This window comes from Trematomus bernacchii, unplaced genomic scaffold (genome assembly GCF_902827165.1).
Source record: "Trematomus bernacchii unplaced genomic scaffold, fTreBer1.1, whole genome shotgun sequence".
Taxonomy (NCBI): domain Eukaryota; kingdom Metazoa; phylum Chordata; class Actinopteri; order Perciformes; family Nototheniidae; genus Trematomus; species Trematomus bernacchii.
In genome coordinates, this window is record NW_022987720.1 from 7,814,142 (window position 1) to 7,841,196 (window position 27,055).

Here is a 27,055-nt window from a genome sequence, read left to right on the forward strand (position 1 = left end):
TTACACGAATAATGTCAGAAAGATGTGTAACATTTTAAAGTTGGAATGAGGTTTCTGAGTGAAAGTATGAATGAACAGTTAGCAGCTGAAGTCGCATGAAGATTTTTCAAGTCTGAAGATTTTCTCCATTGACTTCAATGGTTAAAAATGTGATGAATTATGGGATGTATCTCTGGAATTATGAAAGTTATGAATGATAAAAGTAATAGCCATCGATTCCCGACCGAGCTGAACGTTTTGATGTTTGAACGGAGTTTCTGCGATGTGGAATGTGGGAGAAGAAGACCGGCAAAATAACGGGCGGAATAATAAGAATAAAGAATTCAGTGCGTAGAGGAACAGCAGGGGGATTGAGGGTTAGGGGCTCAAAGGCCATATGATATATTGAATATTCTCAATGTATAGTGGCTTGTATAATAATTGATCTTTTTATAAATGCCGGCAAACAGTATTTTTGAGAACATTTATTTAATTAGTATTTAATTATACATTTTTATGTGTTAATATATTTTTGACAAACTGACCTATTTTTTTACTGAATGTAAAATTGTGTTGACTTTCACATGAAGTCTGTTTTTTATTGATATTAATAAATAAAACTAAAATGAATAAACATTAAATAATCAATCAAAACAAGCATTTTAGTATGTGAATAATTAGTCAAATGAAATAATAAATGTTTTCCCAAAGACAAATCTGACTTCAGAATGAAAGCAGACCACCAGTGTCACTGATGTGGATTTTCAAAACTAAAGCCCACTATGTCATGTTCAGTTGTTTTTTTTGTGGCATAACCTGAAAATGTCTAAACATGATTCCTAACTCATCATAGCCTACTCCTAGATAGCGATACAGCAGCACTTCCATGTAGTGCTATATAACCGTACAAACACCCACTGATCTTGTGGTTGTTGTTCCAGGTAAATTCCACTGAAAGGTGAAGCTCTGTGGTCACCTCTTTCTCCAGGATGGCCTGGTGCTTCTTGGACAGCTTGTCGGCCTCGGTGGAGAAGCTGTTCCTCTGGTTCTCCAGCTCTTTGTCCAGCTTCAGCTGGTGCTCGTCCATCTCCGCCTTCAGCTTGTTCTCCAGCCCCATCAGCTGCTTCTGGTGCTGCCGCCTCATGCGCTTGTAGCCGGACATCTGCTCTCTGAGCGCAGAGCCCTGCTCGTGTTCCTGGATCTGACGGGTCACCTGGAGGGGGGGAGGGGGGGAAGGGGGGGTTCAGTTCATGAATTAAAGTGTGGATCTACTGTATAAAGGGTCATGTCGCACAAATCACAAAACTTTAGGAAATCTTCAATTTTTCAATTAATTTCAATACATTTTCCCTTATTGTAGTCGTGTGTATACAAAGACTACAAGACCCCTATTTTCTGTTTTGTTTATCTCTTTTTGTATTTTTCTTTGTTTTTTTGTTGTTTTTTTATTTTATTCTCTGTCAAAGCGTCTTTGAGTTCCTAGAAAAGCGCTATACAAGTATCATGTATTATTATTATTATTATTATTATTATTAACTCACCAAGGAGGCAGTCCTGATGGTGGCGAAGTGGTCCCGGTTGCGGTAGTAGGCTCGGCGGCGTCCGGCTGAGGGAACCTGGGGCTGGTCCATCTCCGGCTGGTAGGGGTCATCGTAGATGTTATCCTGACCCTGGGGAGGAGGTGGGGGGAAGCATCGGACATTATCATCAAAAATGCTTTATTGCAAATAAAATACATTTGGATTTGAAATGTCCATTCAAAACGTATTTGCAAATCAAAACTGGAGTTTTAAAAAATGACTACTGAAACTTTTTTTAAATTCAAAAACATTGAAACACAAAGAGAGAAGTTATTCAAATTAAAATACTATATGAAAATATGGAGGTAGATTTGTCTAAATTGTAATTGTGAAAAACTATTGGTGTGTAAATGTGTAATCTGTAAATGTTGTAAACTAATTATAGTATTCACAGACTTTCTTTGTATATGTGGAATATGTTTGCATATTTGCAGATCATTTCGTTTGCAACATTTTTTTTGTGAGTTTATACTTTTTTATTTTGCATTTGTGAAAGGTGCTTTTCATTTACAGATTACACATTTAAACAGATTATTCATCTGTTCACACAAATAATATTGAGATAAAGCTAGCAGCATATAAATCCCTGGGGGTAAATGACAGGTTACAGGACACGGACCTCAAAACTGACAGCAGCTGTTGCCAAGCTGTCCCTCAAATTCAACTGGCCAACAGAGTCTTACACAAGAAACTCATGGAAAATCAAATAAAAACAAATGTTTATGTTTGTGCACTTTGGGTCCTGGCAGATGTGTTGTTGTTACCGTGGGTCTGTGGATGATGGAGCTGTTGGAGGTGACGGTGTGCTCGCCCTCCTGCATCATGGCCATCTCGTTGTTGCTGTCGTCCGAGGCGTCGGCCAGACTGTTGACGGAGCTGCTCTGAGAGCTGGCTGAGATGGACATGCTGGGCACCGACTGGGAGCTCTCCATGCTGTTCACTGTGCCTGTCCGCAGCAGGTACTGCTCCACCTCCTGACACACACACACACACACACATTCATTAAATACTCCGCTCCACATGATGTCAGGATTTAACCATTGTTCCACCTTTTTTTCTTAATGATGTATCCCTTCAAAGACATGTGCCCATACGTTACACGTCTCCTCGCTCCTCACCTCCTCGTCGTCCCCTCCCTCAGAAACGGGACCGTTCTGTTGGGTCTCATGGAAGAGGATCTTCTTCATCTTGCGGTACTGCAGGTTGTCCAGCTCTCTCACTGCATCCTTGGTGCGTGCGATCAGGTCCATGACCACAGTCATCGGACGCTCACGACACAAGAAGCGATGCTGCGTTAGAAAGGATGGAGATGTAAGCAAGACTAATGCTGAGAAGGCTTATGTTCAGTGGGCAGGTCAACCATATTCTCCTTAGTTGACCCCTTTTTTTAAGATTTACTTTAATGTCATTAAAATCTGAAGGGTGATCTACTATAACTTTAAAGTGATTTAAGCGCGTCTCCAGTGCATGCTGCAAGACATCCTCACTTTTTTAAGGATTGGTCAATAAAATCATACATATACGGATCGTTTTTGCAGACTTATGGTCACTTCCTGTGAAGAAATGTTTGCCTAAGTAAAGAAATGTGGCTGAATTGATGCTGCTTATTATGTGAGGCAGCGGTCTCAGCCCCGAGAGCAACATAAAAAACGGTCTACAATATCTTCTATCTGAGGCAAAGACACAAAAACTAATTTGGTCAAATTGCGTTGTTCATATTCAACATTTGCGTTCTTTATTTAACTCTGCTGTCACTGCAGGGAAGTCACTGGAAGCCATTTCTATTTAGTTATTATTTAAAAAATGTAAATAAATGAATGATTCACAATTAAATTCATTTAAATATGCCTCATCATCAAAGACAAATATACCGGTTAATAATAGATACATCAACATTACTGAGAGCTAGAAAGTGCAGACTCTGTTAGTGAAATAATGATGAGTTTGTTTAGTTCTTACATTCAGCAGCACGTCGGAGGTAGGCCGGTCCTGGGGAATCTTCTGTAGGCAAGAGTCAACAAAGTTGCGGAAGGAATCAGACCTGCAGAGAAAGATAATGGATGTTATTATTTATTTTTAAAACTCATCACAGGAAAAGCTGTGAAAGGGTGTTAAAAATCAGAGAGCCGCAGTGGTTGTTAATAATTTAAGTGCTTTAGATATTTATCATAGCAAATTGCTTTATTCATTTATTTATTTGAACGTTCATTCAGGAGACAGAAATGTCCTCACCAGTGATTGGACTGCAGGATGGGACTTTCATTCTGAGCGATGTGATATAAGGCACTCATAGCATTCATGTTGAACAGCGGGGGCTTCCTCTCCGCTGGGGAAAGGAAACGGCACAATGTCAAAAGATATATATTTACATTTAGAAACAAAGTCATGGCGATTCATTTTTAAAAAAGGTACACAGCTTTGATATCTAATCTCAAACTATTTCTATATTAAATCCGGATTAGAACACTCATACATAAATCATAGACTGCATATTAGCCCAAAGAGACGCAATAAAATGAACCCTGATTTATCCAAGTTTAGTAAAAAAGTGCAAAAAAACCATTCTTGGCAAAGATGATCCCCTTAACACTCATCACATCTGGTTTAATCTGATTTAAGCGTGCATGTTGTACCCAGTTCAATGGAGGTGATGCCCAGCGACCACACGTCCACTTTGCCATCATATTGCCCCTCGTCCATGGCCAAGATCACCTCTGGAGCCATCCTGGAAAATAAAAAGCACAGTAGATGTTATAGAATATTAAAGAATTTCATAGAGCTACTTCTACTCATCTTTTTTTTTATATCCATATTTTACCCACCCCCCTTAAGGAAATAAGAAAATAGACCCTACAGCAGGGGTGTCAAACTCAAGGCCCGGGGGCCAAATCCGGCCCGCGACTTCATTTTATGTGGCCCCACAAGAGCTTGCAAAGAATATAATATGTTTATTATACGGTTACATGATGATTTACAGAAGCACGTTGCCCATAAACGACATGTCCCACAATGCATCTCAAATTTGACTTTCTCAGAATTTGACTTTTTTTCTTCAACATAGAGTATGCATTTTTTCTCAGAATTTGACTTTTGTCAAAATATGCCTTTTTCCTTAAATTATCCTTTTTCTCATAAATAGATTTTTTTTTCAAACTGTCACTTTTTTGTTTTGTTTTTCCAGAATGTGGCTTTTCTTTTAAAATCATATTGTGACATTCTTACTGAAGAGACTTGCAATTACTTGCCCTAGACTTCTGCTTTCAGACGTAGTTAATTATGAAGTTATTACCCTATCCGATAATAATCCAATGCAGAGGCAATCATTTAATATAATACATTATTATATTCAATATTTATATATGTCTATTTATATAGTCTTAAAGTTACAACCGGCCCTTTGAGTGCAACCATAATGCTGATGTGGCCCGTGATGAAATTGAGTTTGACACCCCTGCCCTACAGGAAAGGGAAACCACCAAAAAGCACAATAGGCCCTTTAAAGAAAGTAAACTTTAAAGCACAATAAGGGGCGAAAATGCCGGTTTAAAATGAACTTCCCTAAGAGGAGGAGTTATTTGCTACACGTGTCTTAGGCTCCATTTACACGAGGATGAAACGGGTACCTTTGCGTTTACGCACCGAATTCGTTTTCAAAAAAGTCTTCCGTTCACACGCATTCGGCTCAATTAACGTGACCGCTCGACCCGCTGGAAACGCTGTAGTACATATGCCGGGCCTGTAAGTGGCGCTGCTGCCGCCACAAAATACACCAAAAGCAGCGAAGAAGACCCCGGAGCATGGTTGCCATGGTTGCCCTTCTGTTTATTCTCCGCGGTGGACGGCGTGTGCTCCTGCTGTAAATCTCTCCGGTAGTCCACCAGCAGATGAAAAACACCCACCTCTCCGCCTCTTCCAAGGGACGAGGGAACCGTGCGGCAGAGTTTCCGCTAAAAAAAATGTTCGCCGGTCAACATGTCCGTTAAAGTTTAAATCTTCCGGACACAATTAGAAAAGTGCCGGTCAGAGATCTTCTTTGTTATTTATTGAGCTTTAAAACAAATTGATAACGACTCTATATAATAATATAAGAATAATAAACGGAGCCTCTCTTTTCCTCCCCCTCTTCTGACAGCCCAGCAGCTGATCTCTGAGCAGGAGACGTGGGGAGAGGGAGGCGGGGCTATTTCATCGTTATCAGAAAATGATCATATAGGGCGTACACACGGAGCCGTTTGCCCCCCCAGAGCGTTCCGTTTGCAGATCTATCCACCTTGGGACCCGTTATCGTTTGGGGGTCCGTTTCCGCGTTTGCGGGTCCGTTTACGTGTCGGCCTTGTGTAAACGAACGGGCTATACGCGATAGAAAAGTAGCAGATACAACCCATTTTGTCCTCGTGTAAACGGCACCTTAATGTCCCCATACTTCCCTCTCATTGATTAAATGTTGTGTTGTAGAAGGAACTCACCAGTAGGGAGTCCCTACGAAGGAGTTGGCAGGCGCCACGATGGAAGCAGAACCAAAGTCCCCCAGTTTGACCTGTCCGGGCTCCGTCAGCAGGATGTTCCCTGCTTTCACATCCCTGCACAAAGAATCCGTCCTTACTAACAGTGTTTGTTCCTGCTGCTTTTTAACAGGTCAAGTCCAAAAATGGCCAGGCTCTTTCAAGGCATTTCAAAGCCTTTATCATCACATCTTAACTGTTATTATGAATGCAATTTGAAAAACAAGGGTTTACAGATGTTTCTTTTCACCATTGATTTGACTGATTTTGTGTTGTTCAAGATGATTTAATGATGCTGATTAAGGGATCAACAAGCTACGAATGATTAGTGAACGCGAGAACATTTTACTTTAAGCTTTCAAAAAACAAGATTACTTACTGATATTTTATAGACCAAACCTGCTGATTAATCAATGATAAAAATAATGGTTAGTTGCAGCCCTTATCAAAATAAAAAAAAATGTTGTGTTGTATAATTATTTATTTTAATCGATTGCTGCTGCTCTCATTGTATTATCTACATTATTTATTTCTATATATGTAGGGGTTTGCAACATCTGTTGAGTTGGTTATGGGTGTTCACAAGCTATAAATGTTAAGTTAAATACATTTTTATCCTAATTGTTAGAGATGGAAAATAATCTATAAATCTTTTTTTTAAACTGTAACACCTTGTAAACAATACAAAACATTTTGTGTGTTGCATTAAATGTAATAGAACAAAATATTGTAATTTGTCAGAAAAAGCTTTAATAAACAATTGACATCTTTTACCTGTGAATCATGTTGTGCGAGTGAAGATATGCTAATCCCTGCAGTGCACCATGGGTAATAGCAGCTATTTCCATTTCCTGGAGCGGCTTTTTGTGAACTAGGGGAAGAGAGGACACAAAGAGTCACAAACAGAAACAAGACGCATAAATAATGATGTTTTAAAAGCTCAGTAAGTGTTAAACTGACCTTCGAGGAGGTCTGAGGCCGAGCCGAGGCAGTACTCCATCACCAGCTGAGGAGAAATCATTATATATTATTATCAGTAGACACATAAACACGTTGACTTTGTATTTAGCTCTGTATCTATCCATCTATCAGTACGTACCCATGCTGTGTGCTCCTTCAGGTAACAGCCCCGGTACTCGATGGTGTTCGGGTGGCGAAGTTTCTGCAGGAACTTCACCTCTTTAATGATGTCCTGCCATTTCTGAACATGAACATACAAAAAGATGCTTGTCTTGTGTTTTTGAGCACATTTCATATACAGGAAAAAACGAGATAAATATATGAAACATCAATAATTAGACCCATCTTTGTTTGTCGAAAAGTACCGTAATGAAGAATGATTATTGTTCAAAAAGGTAGACATATGGAAGTACTTATTTATTCACTTTTCCCACGTTTATTAAAAGTAGAAGAATATGACAACATGAGGTTGATTTTAAAAAGGCAGAACATTTTTTATTAACTGAAGGGTTCATTAGTAGAGGATGAACATTTACTTAAGAAAATAAAGTTTTTTTTTTATTTATTTGAAAATAAACCAAATTTCTTTCGTGTTACCTCGTTTGTCTGCTTGCCGCTGTACGACATTTTCTTAATGGCCACCACCTCACTGTTGCGTACATCTCGGGCCTGTAGGGGGACAAAAACACTATCATCAGAAACACTCAAGAGAAAACAGGGGTGCATCGTACTTTGGTTAAATGGAATCCTTGCGTCGTTTCCCTGCGACTAGTCCCTCCCACCAGGGAAGCATGGAGAGACGCAAGGAAACCACGAGAAGCAGGGAAATGAGTTTTAAGAGCAATGGGACGTCGTTTCCTCCAGAGCGTCACGTGAAGCGACGTCCGTTTATGATGACACCGCACAGCTGATCGTCTGACAGCAGCCAGATCAGTGCATGCGCTGCATCGTCCAATCAGTGAGCGATACACAGTAGGGGGGCGGGGCAAGTGTCTGAGGATTTCACCGGAGGATGGTCTGGTAGTTCCTCGATTATCGCTCCTCCGTTATCGCTCCTCGGTACTCAAGATGGTGCAGACAAATCAACTTCCGGTGATACCGAGCCCGAGGAGCGAGGAAATGAAAAATAACCGTGAGACGCACCCCTGGTCACACCGGTAATCAGGTGACATGTTTTAAAACTTTATTTATTCAGGGTAGCAACATTGAAAGAAGGCCCTGAACACACTCGCACAATGTCACCCTCTCCCTCCTGGAAGCTGCTCAGTGTTCACACTGTCTGTCCTGCTGGTAACTGGCTTTGCTCGAAGGCACTTGAGTAGTGGGCTTTCTTTTACCTTCTGCACCAAGATTCATTCTGCCAGCCGGGGACCAAACAGACAGCGTTTGGGGCACTGCCCTCGTTTTCAAAAATGTAGAACAAAACTGTTTACAGGTAAATGATGGACCTATGTTTAGAACTACAATTTGTAGCACAGTGCTTTTTTTGCAGTGATGGTATTATAATCAGGTTATAACTGATTAAAAAGGGATAATTCACTCAAAACATTATTCTACATATTTTCACTTATTTGGCAATTAAGGCTGGACAATATGGAGAATATAAAATATTTCTGATCAATGCTTACCAATACCCATATCGCAACAATATAGTATTTGCTTTATTGTCATGTGGCCTTTAAAACCATGAAAAGACAAAAAACTAAGAAGATCTATAGTCCCACATCTCAAAATTGAATATTCACATATTCACCAGCCATACTGGAAATATAAGGGAGGGAACATATCTTAGGAAAGAAACATGAAAACAGATAGACAGTTTATGAAGCCAAATGGATATTAAAATAAGGTGTAGACCTCCAAGTGTTTAAGGAGGAGGAGCCTGTCCCATAATGTAGGTTAATTCGTGTATGGAATTTGATAAACTCTCCGAGTGAGAAGTGACTGTTTGAGGTCACTGTCGTACAGTTTGAAGTCTTTGTCCTGCAAATGCAGATTAAAAAACATGTTCAAGGAAGCATCCCTATTCAGGAGGAATCAGTTTCCTCTAATCCCTTCCATCCCGATTACAGAAACAATGTTTACATTCAGAAAGCAGCTTACTGGAGAGAGCCCACTGTAACCCGGTGACTTAAATTCATTTGAACAAGCATCTTCATCTTTGTGGCCGCAGCCCAGTACAATGGCAGCATTATATTACTAACAATTTCCTTTATTTACAGATTATTTTTTGGATTCAGATTGAATTACTTTTACGGATTTAACTAGGGAAAACTACCAATGTAAATAATAGGTTTTACCTCTTAAAAGGCTGTTTTTCTTTTGTCTTTTTCATCAGTGATTGTTTGTCAATGAAAGTACTCTGATATCTGAGATCCATTTATCAACAAAACTACACTATATTTTTCTCTGTAAAATACTACATTTCTATAATCTATTCCAAGTGCTTAATCCTCAAAAAAGGCGTAATCCTAAATCCTAAATGAGAGTGCTGCTCTCAGATGACCAAATAAAGTCCTTCTCCAGACCCTAAAATTACTAAATGACGCATCACTGCTGTTTCTACGGAGAATAATTCCTCAAGAAAAAAGAAAAAAAAAACGTTATGGGAAGGAGAAAGGCCAACTGATGCTGTCAATGGTTATTTAAGGTCAGTTTTCCCCTCTTACACAATCACTTAGAATACATATGCATTAATACATTACTGTTCGGATTGTCAGTCCATAATAACTAGGGATGGGTACCGAGCCCCGGTATTAAACGGGCCCCGGGGCTGAATTATTAAAGACCGTGGTACTGTTAAGGTCCGACGTTATCGGTCTTTTTATCGGTACTGGAGACATCTAAAAAAAATATGTCATATATTATGCTACACAAACATTATATTGCAGTTTTAGTGTCGCCAACTCCGTTTCTAATATGCAAAAAGACTGCAAAATGCGTCTATGATTATTTTTAGTATTTTTCGATCTTTCCAATCCAGACGAGAGATCTCTCTCCCCCGTCTGTGTGCGAGGGGGCGGGGCAGTTTACACACACAGAGCTGCTACATGCAGCAACACACACACACAGCGGAGAGAACGCGCTCCGAGGTGTGGTTAAACTTTACCCGTCTCGATGTGGACAATGCTCGTTACCAAAAGTGCAATAAGAGTTTAGCATGTCAGGGCGGCAACACGAGCAATTTGTCTAAACATTTAGCAAAAGTGCTCCACATTCAGACGGAGAAATGCACCGGGTTCGACTGTCTTTCTAGTGGCTCTGTAGCCCCATCCACGAGTAACGTTTCCACGTCAGGTGTTATGTATGCTAGCAGCAACACACGGAGTTAACTCAATGATACAAACATGGGTTAATGATTAGAGGGAACCGAGTTATTTATTTTGATTTTTACCAATCACAAATCTCCAAAGCAAACGGACCCCGTGATTAAAGGTAAAAACACTGAATAAAGTAGTTTCATGTGTTTCTCCAGGGCAGTTCGGCGCCGTTAACCGAGCTAGCTCAGCTTGTTGCTCTGATAACTTAAGATCCAGACGTCCGTGACTAAAATTCTTCATCCGGTTAAATATAGTTAAAAAAACAAAACAATTGTATAGCATTAAAGTTCAAGAAAGGATGGTTTGGGGGGAAAAAACTGTATTTTCTTCAATTCCTGTATGTTTTCATATCGCAATATATATCGCAGGGGGAAAAAAATCGCAATGTCAGTTTTTTTCAATATCGTGCAGCCCTAATGTACAATATGGAACTTTCTGTCCATTGGAAGTCATTCAATCATAACAATAACACAAGATGGGTTTGGCAGCTTGTTATGTTAGATATTGTACTTTAAACCCTTTGAAATCTGCTTGAGCTCCAGGGCGTACGATGACATATTAACTTATGATGTATTTTTTAATTATCTTCAAATGTTTCATATCCCTCAAATATGTGTCATCAAAGCTAAACGTATACAGTATAACTATTGAAAATGGGTAAACATGGCTTTCAATTTTACTACATAAATGCGCAAACATATTGATCCAAAACATTTCTAAATGTTGGAACATTTATAAAAATTAACAAACTATGTGCATTTTTTTGCCTACCAGGTGAGCTAGCAGGGCAACCCGAGAAGCTAGTCTTAGTAGGCACATATCTTAGTTAAACATAAGATCCGTCTCCATCTTTCACTGAAACAGGGTTTCCACCTATCCAGACTGAAACGCTGTCTCACAGATGTGTGAGCAGTATTAACGCTAGGTGTAAATGACAGTAGGTGAAAATGTAGCAAAAGATAAAACCCATCCAGATGTAGCCTAAACTGAAATACACTCTGAGCTGTAGGAAACACACAATAAAGTCCAAGTCCACCATGAGAAATTGATGCAGATCGGTTTTGAGATTCAGTTTCCTCTTTAATGAGCAAATGCAGCTAAGAAATTCTTAGGAACCCACAAAGTAACACTCAGACCTATGAGCTCAGTGATCATTTATTTTAAAGGAAAATCTGATAAAAGATTTAAATAGGTTGATTATCTTAAAGTTAATCTCAGCACCAGGCTGCAGGAACACGTAGGGTATCTCCCTGACTTATCCATGCACAAGAAAATTCATAAAAACAAGAAGATAAACACATTCTTACAGTTTCTATGTCTCTGAATCACATTGGATTTACTCAGATTTGTTGTGCTCATATCGGGTCTTTCTGCCAGCTGGTCCAAACTCATCTGCTTGCATGGCCTTAAAGCTTGATCCATGAAAAGTAGAGACATGAAATTGGCCACAAAAACTCTGAAGAGAACTATAAAAATAAGCGTTCCTTGGAATCAGCTTTCTGTCAACTGAAAAATGATATCAGAATGTTTGAAAATGTCAAAAATGGTCAACAGATAACCCAAACGCCTAAAGTGGGAGTATGCTTTATTAGAACTGCTGGTCAGAGAGAGAAATAGCTCCTGTACATTTCCAAAAACATCCATCTGAGGGTTAGGTTTCAGCAGCTGTGAGGAAGTGAGCCGCATTCATCACCATGAATGTTTTCCAGGAATGTTTAAACCATTATTAGAAATTAAAAGATTTCTGATTTTAGTGACATATTTTTAATGCACGTTCACATTTTTTTTTACTTCCATTTTGTGCTACATTCCCGCTAAAGCACAAAGTAGGATTGCACGATTTTGAAGGAAAAAAAACTGATTTTAGAAAAATGAAATTGAAAGAAGTCTGATTATCCGTCTGCATCTTGTTTACGAGTGAATAAGCTGTAAACGGGAATCAATTAACGCAGAGGGACTTCGGTACTCACAAAGTAAACGGCTCCGAAGCTGCCATGGCCGATCTCACGGAGGTCAGCGAACAGCTTCTCCGGATCATCTTTGCAGAAGAGGTCTGCCACTTCGGGGTCTTTTATATTGCCCGCCCGTGCACCTGAGGGCATGGCCAGGGCCTGGGAAACAAGGAGAAGAAGGAGAGGTGAGTACTGGCAGACTGTAGCAGGGGGAAACACATTTCTCTATAAGATTTGATAGAAAGAGAGAGAGAAAAACATTTGAATTTTGCCATTAAATTGCATTGGACTCATAGATATGATTAAAATACCTGAATCACATTATTGCAATTGGGGCCAAATTATGAGTTCAAAATAAATGATTAAATGTTTTTAATAAATAGCATTGTTGCAAATTTAGATGGTTGGACTTATTTTTACAACTTAAACATTTTTGTCATTCTAACCAGTAGACAGATAAGTACTTTAAATGGTACGGTTAGTTTTCAGTTCAATTCCTAATCATAAATATACTTTTTTTTTTACCTGAATGAAGAAATAAAATATATATGTTTGTTTCTTTTTAATTTAAAATGGTATATGTCTGCTATTTTTCCTTTCTTGCAACCACATTTGTATTCTGTGTAGTTTGAATATAGTTATGTCAAATTGAGAATTCATATGTGCATACAAAATTGAGAGTGCCACTGATATTGCTTTGTATAGCCTTGGAGCTGCAAATCACACTTTTAAAGATATTTGGACGAAGGAAGAAATGTAATTTCCTTGAAACGTTTAAATGTGAAATGGTTAATATATAATGCATATATAAAAGCACAATTTCATGGGACTGAGTTGATATGGACAGACCCATTTTAATCCCTACTAAAGTACATTTTCTTCTTTATTGGTAATTCAAACGCATACCAACATTTATTTTTTGGAACTGTTGATTAAAAGTTCATTAGTATTAGTAACATTAATTTGTATCTATCTTTTATTATCAGTATCTATCTTTTATTATCAGTTAAGCTTTAAAGGTGGGGTAGGTAAGTTTGAGAAACCGGCTCGAGATACACTATTTGTTATATTCCATGGAATGCTCTTAACATCCCGATAGCAATGAATATCTTAAGTGCTTTGACAAAAAATCCATAACAAAATGTCATCTGTGGAAGCCGTAATACTGTAAAAAGCACGACCAATCATTTTAGCCGGCCCGGCTAAAATGATTGGATGGCCGACCTGCCTGTCAGCCTTCCATCTGTTCACAAACTTATCTCATGCCCTCATTGGTCATGTGCGCGCTTGTGTGTGTTGGAGGAGGGGCTCTATAAGGAAGTGGCAGATTTTCTCCGGCTGTGTATTTTCAAATTCTACGCACTCGAGCTGGTTTCTCCAAAATTACATACCCCACCTTTAAGCAACAACATTAAATTACACTGTAATCTGAGTTTTTTTTTATTAATTTTTTTATTTTAACTGTATTGTCATACTATATCTTAGATATTTTATTTAAGTGTATTTGAAGTGTACTAAGTATTATGTTCGTAACCTGTATTTAAATCAGGCTTTATAATTATTTGAGTGACCGAGATCATGTAAATCTATTTCAAGTGTACTATGTATTAATTTATTGAGCTGTACTTAAATCAGGTTTTAAAATTGTTTGACTGATTGAGATCATGCAATGTTATTATTTGTCTATTGATTGTTATGAACCTCTCTGAGGACCACAGATGGAAATTAGCTATTAGCTATAATCTGGCATATTGCATCTCTTCTCTTTGCTGAGATTAATGTTTTAATGTTTAATGTGTATGCATGGTCAAAAAAAACAAAACATGTACTGGTCTTGGAGATTGCAGATTTATCCTAATTTACATATCTTGATTATAGCATCCTATTGATTTTTAACTAGCAAAAAATATTGGCTTAATTTATTTTTCTGTTTATTGAAATTTCTGATTTAAACAAATCTTTAACAGCATATGTATAATATCAATTTTTCATCAAATTGATGACAAACTTGAAGTCAATAGCGGGCTCAAATCATATGTTTTGTTTTTTGCTGAAGGGACAACCCCTTGGTTTAAATGTGGATCATCAGTGATGTGATTGGCCTGTTTTCCACTTCAGTTGGGCAGAAGATCGTCTAATGAATGTGTTAAACAGACTGGAAAATGCATTCTTGCACTCTTGTTAAAGTGACCCATTTGCAAAATCACCCTCACGTGCACCAACATCTAGAGACTTTATCAGCCTTCCTGAAGTTGTAATCTGTAGTGCATGTCTCAACAATCCTGCAATGTTTTAGGAATTCTTTGACTGTTTCCTCTGCAGGTCTGTTGAGATAGAAAGCAGTCTTTATCTCCCACAGTTCATCTATCTGGGACAGTTACCAGGTGACAGGCTCGGACATGAAACTGGATGTTCAACTGTGGAGGTGAGAGCGAGTTGTGTGTAAGAACACTGAGAAACACAGTGATAAACAGCGGAGTGTTGTGGGGGAGACAAAATGGCAGCTGCACTTCAACATGAATATATTTCAATTATTAACTGTTCAGTTTGAGCTGAAATGTGACGTCGAGAGCATAAATGATGTGAACACCTTCAAAAATAAGGAGAGAGTGAAGCTCTCTACTTTAGTAACATATTTAGTGTTTAAGTATTCATAAAGATTTTAATTAGAAGAATAAGTCGGTCATAAGGGAGCCTTTATGCAACACCAAAAACTACTTATTAATACGTTACCTATATTTAGATTGAAATGTAGGCTACTGAATGTTAATTTGGGTTGAAATGCACTTTGTGTATATTAAGATACAAATGTGCCTGATATAGCCTAAACTTATACAAACAAGTAATTCATGTACTGAATAAATATGTGTTTAATGTATAATAAGATTACATTTAAATAAAATAAAAAAGGCACTTCATGTTATTTTAGAAAAACATACTTAAATGAAAATGTAATTTATGAATAACTAGATTAAAATATACTTCATGAATATTTTTAAAGAGGCCCTATTGTGTTTGTATGTGCATGTAAATGGTCTGAAAAGGCTAACATTCCAAAGTTCCCTCCAGAATGAGTTTCTCTCATAAGAATGTTCTTAACGTTTATTTAGACTAAATGGAAACTGGAGGTCCTGCATATAACGATTGTTTTAATTATAACTAATTACACATTATTATTTTTGTAATCAATTTCTCATGTTGCCATGCCATTACAATTTCCCAATGCCCAAAGGGATGTCTTTAAATTCCTAAATGTTCAATGTTTTCTTGTTACTTAAAAAATGCTGAGGGTGTATCATCGGATGTTTAACTAATAAATATGAAATATAGGGGATGGTGATGCTCTAACAAATAAAACCCATAATTAAACAGCCCACAAGTAGGGCAAAGAGAAGAAAAACATATTCACATGCATGAAGATCAGAGAGCAGGAGGAAGCTGACTGACAGCACCATCCAACTCAAATCAAACATGGTTATGAATAAATAAATCCACCAAGCTTCATGACTAAATCAGCCCCCTGAATGTTTCTCAGCGTGAACACTGAGCCGTGCTAATTGACAAATGCAACATCATGTTATAACGGGGTTAATGTAGCTGCTCATCTGAGTGTCAGCTGGAGCCCTGAGGACAGCCGGCAACATCAGCAGGCCTCTGTGAACACATGAAGCGCGCCCTCAGGTCCTCTTCTGAATGCAGCACTGCAAGGCTTGTTTGTTTTTTTAAAGCACCGCTGTCGTTTGGATGCACTAGTATATCAGAGTAGACGAGGAGGCGGATCTTCACCCTCCCACCCCCCTACGACCCAACGTTTCTTCAAAACGCAGTGAACCGATTTCCAATGATATATTATGTGGCACTCAGTGTGGCCTGATAGTGTTTCAAACCGAGGCGAGGAGGCAGACGCCTGCAGCTACTGTATCTGAAGTCAGGAGGAAAACAAGCAATGTGAAAAATGAGAAAGACCAGAAGTATTTAGGTCCTTTAGTTAAGTGAAAGTACTAATAATTATCTGTAAAAAATACCCTGGTACAAGTTGTCCTGAAATTAAAATGTTCCCTTGTTAAAAGAAAGGATAATCAGAGAAAAGAACTCAAAGTATTATGTTTACATAAAAGTACCCAATGCAGAACATTATAAAAATCACCATCATTTTTTCTTTAATTAAATGTGATCATTCTTAAAGGTTTAAAGATGGCAATCCCCTGATTTGATAATTGATTATTTGTCTAATTGTCCAGATAAAATTATAATTTATAACAAAGCATCATTTTTATTTATATATTATATATTTTGTTTTATATGCAAAACTTTCATTTGACAATATGTAACTCTAATGTCCAATAACGGCAGCTCCAAAATAAAAGTAGCAATGTAAAAACTAGGATATTTCCCTTCAAATGTTGGTGTTGAAGCATTATGAAAGAAAATACTCAGTCAAGTATTTCAGTTTTGCGATTAAGTACAGTACTTTGACTGTTACATTTGATCTGCCTTTATTAACGTTTCTGTGTTATAATGTTTTTTTATTTTTCAAAGATGGTGTGTCCTTCACTGTTTGTAGTGTCTTGTCTGTTTTATTATAAAATAAAAGGTAGTGGGTCATTTCTTATTTTTCATGTCTATTGATTGGATTGATTCAGGATTGTTTTTGTGGTGATGCTTTTATCTAATGTTTTATTTGAAAACCTAAAAAAAAGCATTAAATGTAGAACATTTAAAAAAACATTTGTACCATAATGGGTTTGGAAAAATGATACGGAACTTTGGAAAAAAGGAGAATATTAGTATCATTTTCCAAGGAGAAGCAAGCTTCCTCGACATCCCATGTGGAAACAACAAACTCACATGTTCATTTTTGTTAAACTTGAATCCATTGTAAGACAGTCAAAAATAGAGAAGGGAAAAAGAGCTTCAGACAGTTCTTTCTAAACATAACGACTGACGTGACATTTGGTGTGTCAGTGGTGCCGAATGAGCAACATCACATGGTTGAAGTCAAACCCTTACAGTTTTGCATAACAGAAGCTCATTGTGGGGAATGTGTGTGTGACATTCCAACTAAGTGGTATCAAATAATATTAAGTCAATAATCCACATCTACCCAAAATACATCAAGTAATTTCTGTTCTTTTTATAATTTGTTTGAAGTAAAAGTGTTTAGATGACAGGCAGTAAGGTATCAAGCATTTTTATTGGGCGTGTTGCATACTTTTGAGAAAAAGTTGATACTGTAGCATTAACAGTGAAATGTCCACAAACTGTGCCACTAATGACATAGAATACATGTTAGCGGTTACCATAATACAGAAAATTGCATGCTACTCATACAGGAGCTTGCAGAATGAAAACTGAATACTTTTCCATGATTCAATGCCAATCTCCCAAAGCAGACGTCAAGGTTATATCAGCTTTACATCAAACTGGATCTCTCCATTGTTATTTTTAGGAAGAAATTAGATGTGTGGCTTTGGTTAAAGTATACATAAGCATTACATCAACCTCTGACTCAAAATATAACTTTGGAGCTATTAAGATACTTTTGTTTGGACATTATAAGCCCATAAGGGGAGGCGTGTGGCGCAGTGGGTTAGTGCGCTGATCTTCGAATCAGAGGATAGCAAGTTCGAGTCCCAATGCAGTCAGCATGTCGTTGTGTCGCTGGGCAAGACACTTCACCCCAAATTGCTCCTGTGGGGATTGCCCACAGTATTGAGTATGTAAATCGCTTTGGATAAAAAGCGTCTAACAAGTAACATGTAATGTAATAAATGTCCTCCAGTATACCCTGATAAATAACGAACAATAAACTATGCAATTAAGTAACACTTCCATAAGCGAGTCAGTTGATCAGATTTTAACCAGGCTAAAATGTTTGTTGTGGTTAGAGCATAACATTATAATCCAGTATTTACTCCAGGATGCAACTTGATGTGTAATAATAATACAACTATGCTCACTTTATTTGTTACCAAACCACATAACACTGTTTAGATTGCTGCCTTTCCCTTTGAATAATGAAAATGATGATAATGTATTAGTAATGATGCTGAAGTTTGGACTAAAAATAAAACATGTGAAGGTGTCACATCGTGCTTGATATAATTGTTTCTCACTATTTTTATAAAACAAACAATGTATTGACAGAAAAAGTATAATTAATTGAATCTATATTGAAAATATTCATTCGTTAATAGCTTAAAATGAGCTTCACCTTAACCAACCAAGTCCTGCTTTCACATTAATGCATGACTAATAATAATCTAATGATACCATATATACATACAGTCACATCGGATATTTTTATACTTTCAAAAGTCTAACCATATATTCCTGATTATAGTTACATCATTTTAATGAAGGAATATCTCAAATGCAGAGCTCTGTTAAGAGTACTTTAACACTGTGGTATTAGTACTTTATTAACGAATCTGAATACTTTCTCCATCACTGCTTTACGGTCTATTATGTCATGTACAAACAAAAATAGCGTAACATAAATTTAACTGAATACAAAACTGTACACGATGCATCAGAATGAACGGTAGTACATTTAAACTAAGTCATTTTTTAACTGAAGGCCCCTGAAAATATAATAAAAGACACTCGTATTTGGAAATGTTTTCCCATTTCTGCGGAAAACCCCAACTTAAAACAACTGAACAGCTCTTACATTCCAAGTCAGATATATTATTTAAGTCGTTTGGTTGTAATGTTTTAGTGTTCTATACTTATCTGTCTGGGGCTTTGTAATAACTTGCTTTCGATTTTTAAATTCATTTCCTGCATCTTTGTTTTTGCTAGGCACCAAGAGACCAAGGCAAATCCCTGTACGTGAAAACCCAAAGTCGCTTGGCAATAAATTCTGATTCTGTCACCAAGTTTGAAACCCCCCTGTAACAGCTAACTTTGGTTAGCTTAGCATTAAAGCGTCCTAACAGCTAGCTGAATGTAGCATCACTTACCGCGGCTTATTGTGGTTCCTCTCCGGAACGAAAAATAACTGGTAGGAGCGGGCTAGCGAGCCTCTATCCTCATAGCCCGGGTCTTTTCCTCTCTGCAGACAATCAACACAAATGTTGTTCCATTTTCACAGAAGTCCCGACGGTAAATTTCATTAACGGTCTCTAAATAACACCGCTAGTTTAGCTGGTTCAAATAGGAGCTTGCCTTGTCCTCTCCTATGATACTAGCCGTAGCTAATTAGCTAGCTTAGCTTCGATAGCTTGGAAGCTAACGTTAACATTAGCTGTTCTCCGGGGTGTGGCTGTGGTTTCTCTGCGGTGCCCCACTTCCAAGCATGCTGTCCCGTTACACCTCACGTTTTTTAGAGATATGCTCTTAAAATCTGACTTAATATATGCGCCCCATACCGAGGTCGGGCTTTTTTTGTTCTTTGCTAAATACAAGATGGAACAGACTAGTGGGGCGGGACTCAAGTGGTGACCGGAAACTGTTTTGTTCTATTTCCTGTGAAATTTCCGCTTCACAAAATAAAAGGATATAAATAAATCGACTTAAAGATTCAAAGGCAATATTGAATGATTTTTTTATTTTCTAAGAACATTCTTTTAAAGTGGGATATATTTAATAATGTTAAGTTTAGCACTAATTTATTTATTTATTTGTATGTATTTCATTAGATCCACATTAGCCATAACATGTGATCACTAAAATATGCAGGTGGGAATGTACATTTGAATAAATATATGTATATACAGTACCAGGGTTGGGTAACTTTGAAATATTGTCACTTATGTACGAATATCCTGGAAATATCTGTAATAAGTAACATAATACTTTAGATGAACAAATATGAAATGCAATCTGAGAACATTTCACAGCATAGGGACGAGATTTTATGTGACAAATGAAAACGAACAAACCCTTCAAAAACAATATTTTCATTGTCCGTAGTCAATTAAGCAGTGGGAGAAAGTAATTAGGTACATTTACATAAGTAACACTTTTATTTTGTAGCGCTACTTGATACTGCTACCCCTGTACATACATTTAAGTGGCAAGTATTTTATTTGTATTGAATACATATTAAAATGTACCTTTGCCAGCTGCAACATTAAAACAATATTTATTTAATCTAATACTACATTATCCTACAATGGTCAATGTTGTGTTACCAGTAGTTTTATTTTGGGTACTTCCTATATTGTAATGGTAATATTGCAATACTTACCCTTATATTTAGTATGTCTACACTGGGGTATAAGAGTTCAATTTTAGTATCTTAAATTATGTACGTCATTAACCACTGATTTGATTATAATCCTCATGAAGAGGGGTGTTTTTTCAAGGGATATTTTTTATATTTTCAGTGTTTGTTCCCATGTAACTTCAAAACATCCCATAATCTCTGTTATATTAGCTGCAACATTGTTAAAGCCAATGGGAATCATTTTTAATTTAAATCTGGCAGTAATGACTACAGATGGTCAGAAAACTATCCACAATCGACTTGGATCTTTGTTTGGTTCAGGTAAAATAGTCCTGCAATAAATAACTTTATGGAGGTAGCATCTGGGATATCTTTTCCTTTTAAACTTTTTTCTAAGATTTAAACCAGAAACCAAAATAACACCAAAAATATTTAGGTCTCATCTTTATTGCAATGTCCAGCAAGACAGAGATGACAAGTACATTGAACTGGAACATATAATCCAAAACATCTTAAATTAATTATAAAAACATATTAAAATGAGCTATAAAGTTAATGTTGTAATTGAAACAGTCCCAGTGATAACAGAGTCCACATCAAGGAGCAATTCTCAGGTCATCTTTGATGTTAGGCCCTTGGGAGTCAAGCAAGTCAGAGATGAAAAGTACATTCAAATGGAATATATAAACAAAACATTACCATCTTAATTTAATGATGAAAACATATTAAAATAAGCTATAAATGTTACAGTGTAATTGAAACAGTCCCAGTGATAAGAGTCCATATTATTTTTAGTCCACCTCCTCGATGGTGGGCCCCTGGGAGCCGGCACCGGCCTGCTCTCCACAGCTGCCTGCAGGCATTCCTCCCTGGTACAGCTTGCTGATGATGGGGTTGCACACTTTCTCCAGCTCTTTCTGCTTGTGTTCGTACTCTTCTTTATCAGCCAGCTGGTTGTCCTCCAGCCAGGTGATGGTCTCCTCACACTTCTCCATCAGCTTCTTCTGGTCCTCCTCACTAATTTTGCCCTTCAGGTTGTCGTCCTGCACAGTGCTCTTCATGTTGAAGACGTAGGACTCCAGGGAGTTCTTGGCAGAGATTTTTTCCCTCTGAACGTCGTCCTCAGCTTTGTATTTGTCGGCATCCTGCACCATCCTCTCGATTTCCTCTTTGCTCAGTCGGCCCTTATCGTTGGTGATGGTGATCTTGTTCTCTTTGCCGGTGCTTTTGTCCACCGCAGACACGTTCAAAATGCCATTGGCGTCCACGTCGAAGGTGACCTCGATCTGCGGGACCCCTCGTGGAGCGGGTGGGATTCCCGTCAGCTCAAACTTGCCCAGAAGGTTGTTGTCCTTGGTCATGGCTCTTTCTCCTTCGTAGACCTGGATGAGGACCCCGGGCTGGTTGTCAGCGTAGGTGGTGAAGACCTGGGTTTGTTTTGTGGGGATGGTGGTGTTGCGTTTAATCAGAGATGTCATGACTCCTCCAGCTGTCTCGATACCAAGGGACAGAGGTGCCACGTCCAGTAGCAGCAGGTCCTGAACGTTGCCCGAGGTATCTCCTGAGAGAATGGCCGCCTGGACGGCAGCCCCGTAAGCCACCGCCTCGTCTGGGTTGATGCTCTTGTTCAGCTCCCTGCCGTTGAAGAAATCCTGCAGGAGTTTCTGGACTTTGGGGACTCGAGTGGAGCCACCAACCAGGACGATGTCGTGGATCTGTGCCTTGTCCATTTTGGCGTCCCTCAGGGCTTTCTCCACAGGTTCCAACGTTCCCCTGAAGAGGTCGGAGCACAGCTCCTCAAATCGCGCCCTAGTGATGGAGGTGTAAAAGTCGACGCCCTCGCACAGAGAATCGATCTCAATGCTGGCCTGGGAGCTGGAGGACAGCGTTCTCTTGGCCCTCTCACAAGCTGTGCGCAGCCGCCTCAAAGCTCTCTTGTTCTGGCTGATGTCCTTCTTGTGTTTCCTCTTGAACTCCTCCATAAAGTGGTTGACCATGCGGTTGTCAAAGTCTTCACCACCCAGGTGAGTGTCTCCAGCCGTGGATTTTACCTCAAAGATGCCGTCTTCAATGGTCAGGATGGACACGTCGAAGGTGCCTCCACCCAGGTCAAAGATCAGGACGTTTCGTTCTCCTGACTTGATTTTGTCCAGTCCGTAAGCGATGGCGGCTGCCGTCGGCTCGTTGATGATCCTCAGGACATTCAGTCCTGCGATGACACCTGCGTCTTTGGTGGCCTGTCGCTGGGAGTCGTTGAAGTACGCTGGGACTGTGACGACTGCATTGGACACAGTTTGGCCAAGGTACGCCTCAGCAATTTCCTTCATCTTTACCAGGACCATGGAGGAAATTTCCTCAGGGTAGAAGGTTTTGTCTTCCCCTTTGTATTCCACTTTTATTTTGGGCTTCCCTCCATCTCCAACCACCGCGAAGGGCCAGTGCTTCATATCTGCCTCCACCACTGGATCATCAATCTTTCTACCAATCAGTCTCTTTGCATCAAACACCGTGTTGCTAGGGTTCAAAGCCACCTGGTTCTTTGCTGCGTCCCCGATGAGCCGCTCGGTGTCAGTGAACGCCACATAGCTGGGGGTGGTCCTGTTGCCCTGGTCGTTGGCGATGATTTCTACTTTTCCATGCTGGAAAACACCCACGCAAGAGTAGGTGGTGCCCAGGTCAATGCCGATCGCTACACCTTTAGCTGCAGACATCTTTGTTGATGTTAATTTTTGTCCTAAAGATGCAGATACAAAATATAAATAGTAAGGTAAATTAGAAAAGTAGATACATAGAACAACTATTATTACATTATGAATTACATCTTGCCCAGCCTGAATTATCTATTTAATATCCAACTTTGAGTTGTTTATTTTATGGACAGGTCAAATTAATGATTAAACATGGGTGTATAACTAACAACTAAAAAGGTAGACTAACTCGAATTGTCTATTTCAAAGCAGAATGTTTTTCAGCGGCAGTCCATTCATTAGACCACAAATTAAAAATACATTTGAAGATTCTTTAGATCAGGGGTGTCAAACAAAAATGTCATCGTGGGCCACATTAGCATTATGGTTGCACTCAAAGGGCCGGTTGTAACTATACAAATACATAATATATATAAAATATTGTATTATATTATAGCCTCTGCATTGGATTTTTATTGGATAGGGTAATAACTTCATAATTAACTACGTCTGAAAGCAGAAGTCTAGGGCAAATAATTGCAAGTCTCTTCAGTGCGCATGTCAAAAAATGAGATGCATTGTGGGACATATAGTTTATGGGAAACATGCTTCTGTAAGACAAGATAAGATGGACCTTTATTAATCCCTGTGGGGAAATTCAGTAGTTTAACAGCAACAGGGTAAGATTGAAAAACAGGACAGCACAGATTCACACAGATAAATAAAATTAAGGATAAATCAAAGATAAAAAAAATTAATTAATTAAAATGAACATATATAGATATACTGTAAAGTGACATGTAACCGCATAATAAACGTATTATATTCTTTGCAAGCTCTTGCGGGCCACACAAAATGAAGTTGCGGGCCGGATTTGGCCCCCGGGCCTTGAGTTTGACACCCCTGCTTTAGATGGACTTTGGTAGTTCATTCTTCAATAGAAAAAGCTGTATAATGGTATGTCAAAGTTTACAGCACATTCACAGGAAATGTGAAGGTCATGGGGCTAAATCAACAAATAATTTAACATAGCGGTTTTTTTCAAATACTTTGCATTATTCAACGTTTAAAACTGAAACATTCATTCGGTAGGCTGGGAGCAGACTCAAAGTATAGTTTATTCCTATATTTATTACTTTATATTTTTGTTTTAATAATATTTGTGTTAAATCATTTAATATAAAACTGCTTTAAAAATGAAATATCAAAAATGTAACTGAAGGCCTCTTCATTAATGGAAGCCTAACATTGACCGTAATTCTGAGGGAGTTAGGTGTAACTGTTACCCAGTAGGAGAAAACTCTTAAACAGCGGTTTAATCCAACGTAGGAAAGTTCTATAATGTGCACATCATTTTAAATAAAAAAATAAAAATGTATTACAAAGTCAATGTGCAAAAATAATAACAAATTAAACTATAAAGGAAAATGATTATAGCAAAAGTAAGTCTAAAATGTGCAGTTTTTCTAAGGGAGTTTGGTGAATATGACAACGTTTACCGTAGCTACATTTAACTCGACGACATTTAATTATGTAATTTTCACATAATTTTAAGGATTACACATTATATATACATAGCCGTTTTGAAAAACTCCCATTTAAACTGTTACAGAAAACAGAAGAAGCGTACTTACTTTCGATGAAAGATGAGGATAAGACGACCAAATAGAAAGATTATGTCTCGGTCACGTAATGCGGCTTCTTACTCGGTGTTCTGGATGTCTCAATGCCGGAAACTGCAAATGTCACATATTTATAGTTTCCTCACTACCTTCTGGTCCTTTCTCGAGCTTTCCGCTTTGGACCAATCACAGAGCTCCGCGTGGGTGACTTGCGTGATGACGTATCCTTAGAAGCTTCTACAAGCGACTTCTGGATGAATGGAGAAACCGCTAGAACCATTTATACGTTTTAATAGCAAATTAAAACATGCAGTCTAAATAAAAATAATCCCAGTTACCCAGACCAACCGAATGTGCCCAGTAAAAACGGAAACGTGTGTAGACTAATACATATGTAGACACAATTTACAAATCATAATTGTAACGCTAGTTTCATAATATTGTGTTTAAATTCAAGGTGTAGGAAATTAAAGAAATACATGGGTGTACAGTATACACACATCCTATTATACAATTGGTAAGCAACGCTTTTGTGTATCATCTAGAAGTCGTTTTTTTTTTTAATATGTGGTTGTTCCCATGTTTTTGTTCTACCAATATATCGTCAAAGTGCAACGTTTTAGATATGCAGTGGCCTTAATCTCTTTGTTTGTTCATAATTTTTTACAGAAATATTCACAAACTTTGTATGGACCTTCATTTAAAAATATAGTTGAAGAATTTGAGGTCTGTGAGGTATTTAACAAAAAGGAAAGGGAGAAGGATGATAAATGTATAATAGTTGAATGAATCTGTTGTTTTGCTCCTCGGATTAGTTTGAGTTAATTAAACATACATTTTTTTATTCATGATGTAAATATTAAAGCTGTTAAAACAAGGTTTATTTTCCAAAGTGTCTTTCTTAATATTACCACCAGATGACGCCAAAGGAAGACGTTTTCAAATGACTGAACAATGAAGGAATTCATATGAGTCTGTGGCCGTTTCTCAATCTCGAGGAAACTGGCTTCCAAGCCAATATTTGAAGGATGCTACGTCATCGAGTGCCGCCGAAGGACTGTTCCAATCTCCAGCATACTTGGAATTCCACCGAGGCCGCGTCCTTGGTTTGGGGTAAATGTCGAGGCTGCACATGGGTAGACTTCGCGTCCTTAAAATCTTTTTAATTTTAAGGAGGCGAAGTCTACCCATGTGCAGCCTCGAAATGTCCCCACACCAAGCACGCGGCCTCGGTGGAATTCCAAGTATGCTGGACATTGGAACGGTCCTGCTGCGCCACTTGATGACGTAGCATCCTTGAAATATTGGCTTGGAAGCCAATATCCTCGCGATTGAGAAACGGCCTGTGATTCACTATAACCAACATTGAAATCAGAATCAGAATCGAGTTTATTGCCAGGTACGCTTACACACATAAGGAGTTTGCTTTGGCGAATGTTGGTGCAAGCATAAACGCAGCATAAGGAAATTAGATGTAAGAGAATATAAAAAATAGAACGATTATATAAAGAAAATATAAAATATTCAGCTTTCAAAACAATTAAGAGACCAATCCAAAATCATCAGTTTCTCTGGTTTTACTATTTATAGGTATGTTTTTTTATTTATTTTATTTATTCTATAAACTACTGACAACATTTCTCTGTGTTGGAATTCAACAGACACTGGAATGAAATGGCTGCCATACATGTGTAGATTGAGATTTAAGAAAACTTGGAGCGGTCTCTTGATTTCTTCCAGAGCTGTGTATATATAATTTAAAAGAATAAAGATAAACATTTACACAAAATAATATAAAAATTCTGAAATACTTATAGTACAATGACTATACATGATAATATATGACAAACTGCAGTATGTTACTTTTTAAAGTGAGAGGCTGTGCAGATTTTATGAAGAAATGAACAATGTTGTTCACATGATGTGCATTCATGTAATGCATAATGTTTGTGGGGTGGGTCAGTGTCAGTGGGGGACCCAAGCCTTGTTAACCCTGTAAGGCCCACTGTTGTAATTTTACAACATTACTTTAAGCTATCCTAAAAAAGTCAGTAAATGTTTATGTTTTTTTAAAGACTACATTTACATAGTCAATAGGTCATTTTGTTCAGCCTCACAATGCTATTGGGTAGTACATGTGTTTATAGGTCCTGCTCTCTGGCCATACACTCACACAACTTCCGAATCTTCAAACGAGCAACATCTCTTTGTTTTATTGGACTGGATTTGTCAGATTCAAGTAAGTAATTTTTTTTTGTGATTATTACAATGTCTAGAACA

At 38.1% G+C, this 27,055-nt stretch overlaps 2 protein-coding genes across 3 annotated transcripts in view; both read right to left on the reverse strand.

Annotated features, from left to right (window-relative positions):
- The window catches only part of taok2a (TAO kinase 2a), a 29,481-nt gene extending 9,745 nt beyond the window's left edge, over nucleotides 1-19,736 (reverse strand). For both annotated transcript variants that reach the window (XM_034142435.1, XM_034142434.1), the window contains exons 1-14: nucleotides 19,259-19,736; nucleotides 12,312-12,452; nucleotides 7,619-7,690; nucleotides 7,161-7,262; nucleotides 7,022-7,067; nucleotides 6,836-6,932; nucleotides 6,026-6,139; nucleotides 4,193-4,284; nucleotides 3,792-3,885; nucleotides 3,519-3,600; nucleotides 2,678-2,848; nucleotides 2,324-2,533; nucleotides 1,521-1,649; nucleotides 956-1,192 (exon numbers count right to left, since the gene is read on the reverse strand). In XM_034142435.1, the coding sequence (XP_033998326.1) occupies nucleotides 956-1,192; nucleotides 1,521-1,649; nucleotides 2,324-2,533; nucleotides 2,678-2,848; nucleotides 3,519-3,600; nucleotides 3,792-3,885; nucleotides 4,193-4,284; nucleotides 6,026-6,139; nucleotides 6,836-6,932; nucleotides 7,022-7,067; nucleotides 7,161-7,262; nucleotides 7,619-7,690; nucleotides 12,312-12,443 (1,578 nt within the window). In that variant the 5' untranslated portion in view covers nucleotides 12,444-12,452; nucleotides 19,259-19,736. The remainder of the gene's footprint in view (nucleotides 1-955; nucleotides 1,193-1,520; nucleotides 1,650-2,323; nucleotides 2,534-2,677; nucleotides 2,849-3,518; nucleotides 3,601-3,791; nucleotides 3,886-4,192; nucleotides 4,285-6,025; nucleotides 6,140-6,835; nucleotides 6,933-7,021; nucleotides 7,068-7,160; nucleotides 7,263-7,618; nucleotides 7,691-12,311; nucleotides 12,453-19,258) is intronic.
- Nucleotides 19,737-20,893: 1,157 nt separating this feature from the next.
- Nucleotides 20,894-24,902, reverse strand: LOC117492278 (heat shock 70 kDa protein 1). Its single transcript, XM_034142437.1, has 2 exons — nucleotides 24,788-24,902; nucleotides 20,894-23,200 (listed from the first exon to the last, which is right to left on the reverse strand). The coding sequence occupies exon 2, from the start codon at nucleotides 23,175-23,177 to the stop codon at nucleotides 21,258-21,260; it is 1,920 nt and encodes a 639-aa protein (XP_033998328.1). The 5' UTR covers nucleotides 23,178-23,200; nucleotides 24,788-24,902; the 3' UTR covers nucleotides 20,894-21,257.
- Between the last annotated feature and the right edge of the window lie 2,153 nt (nucleotides 24,903-27,055).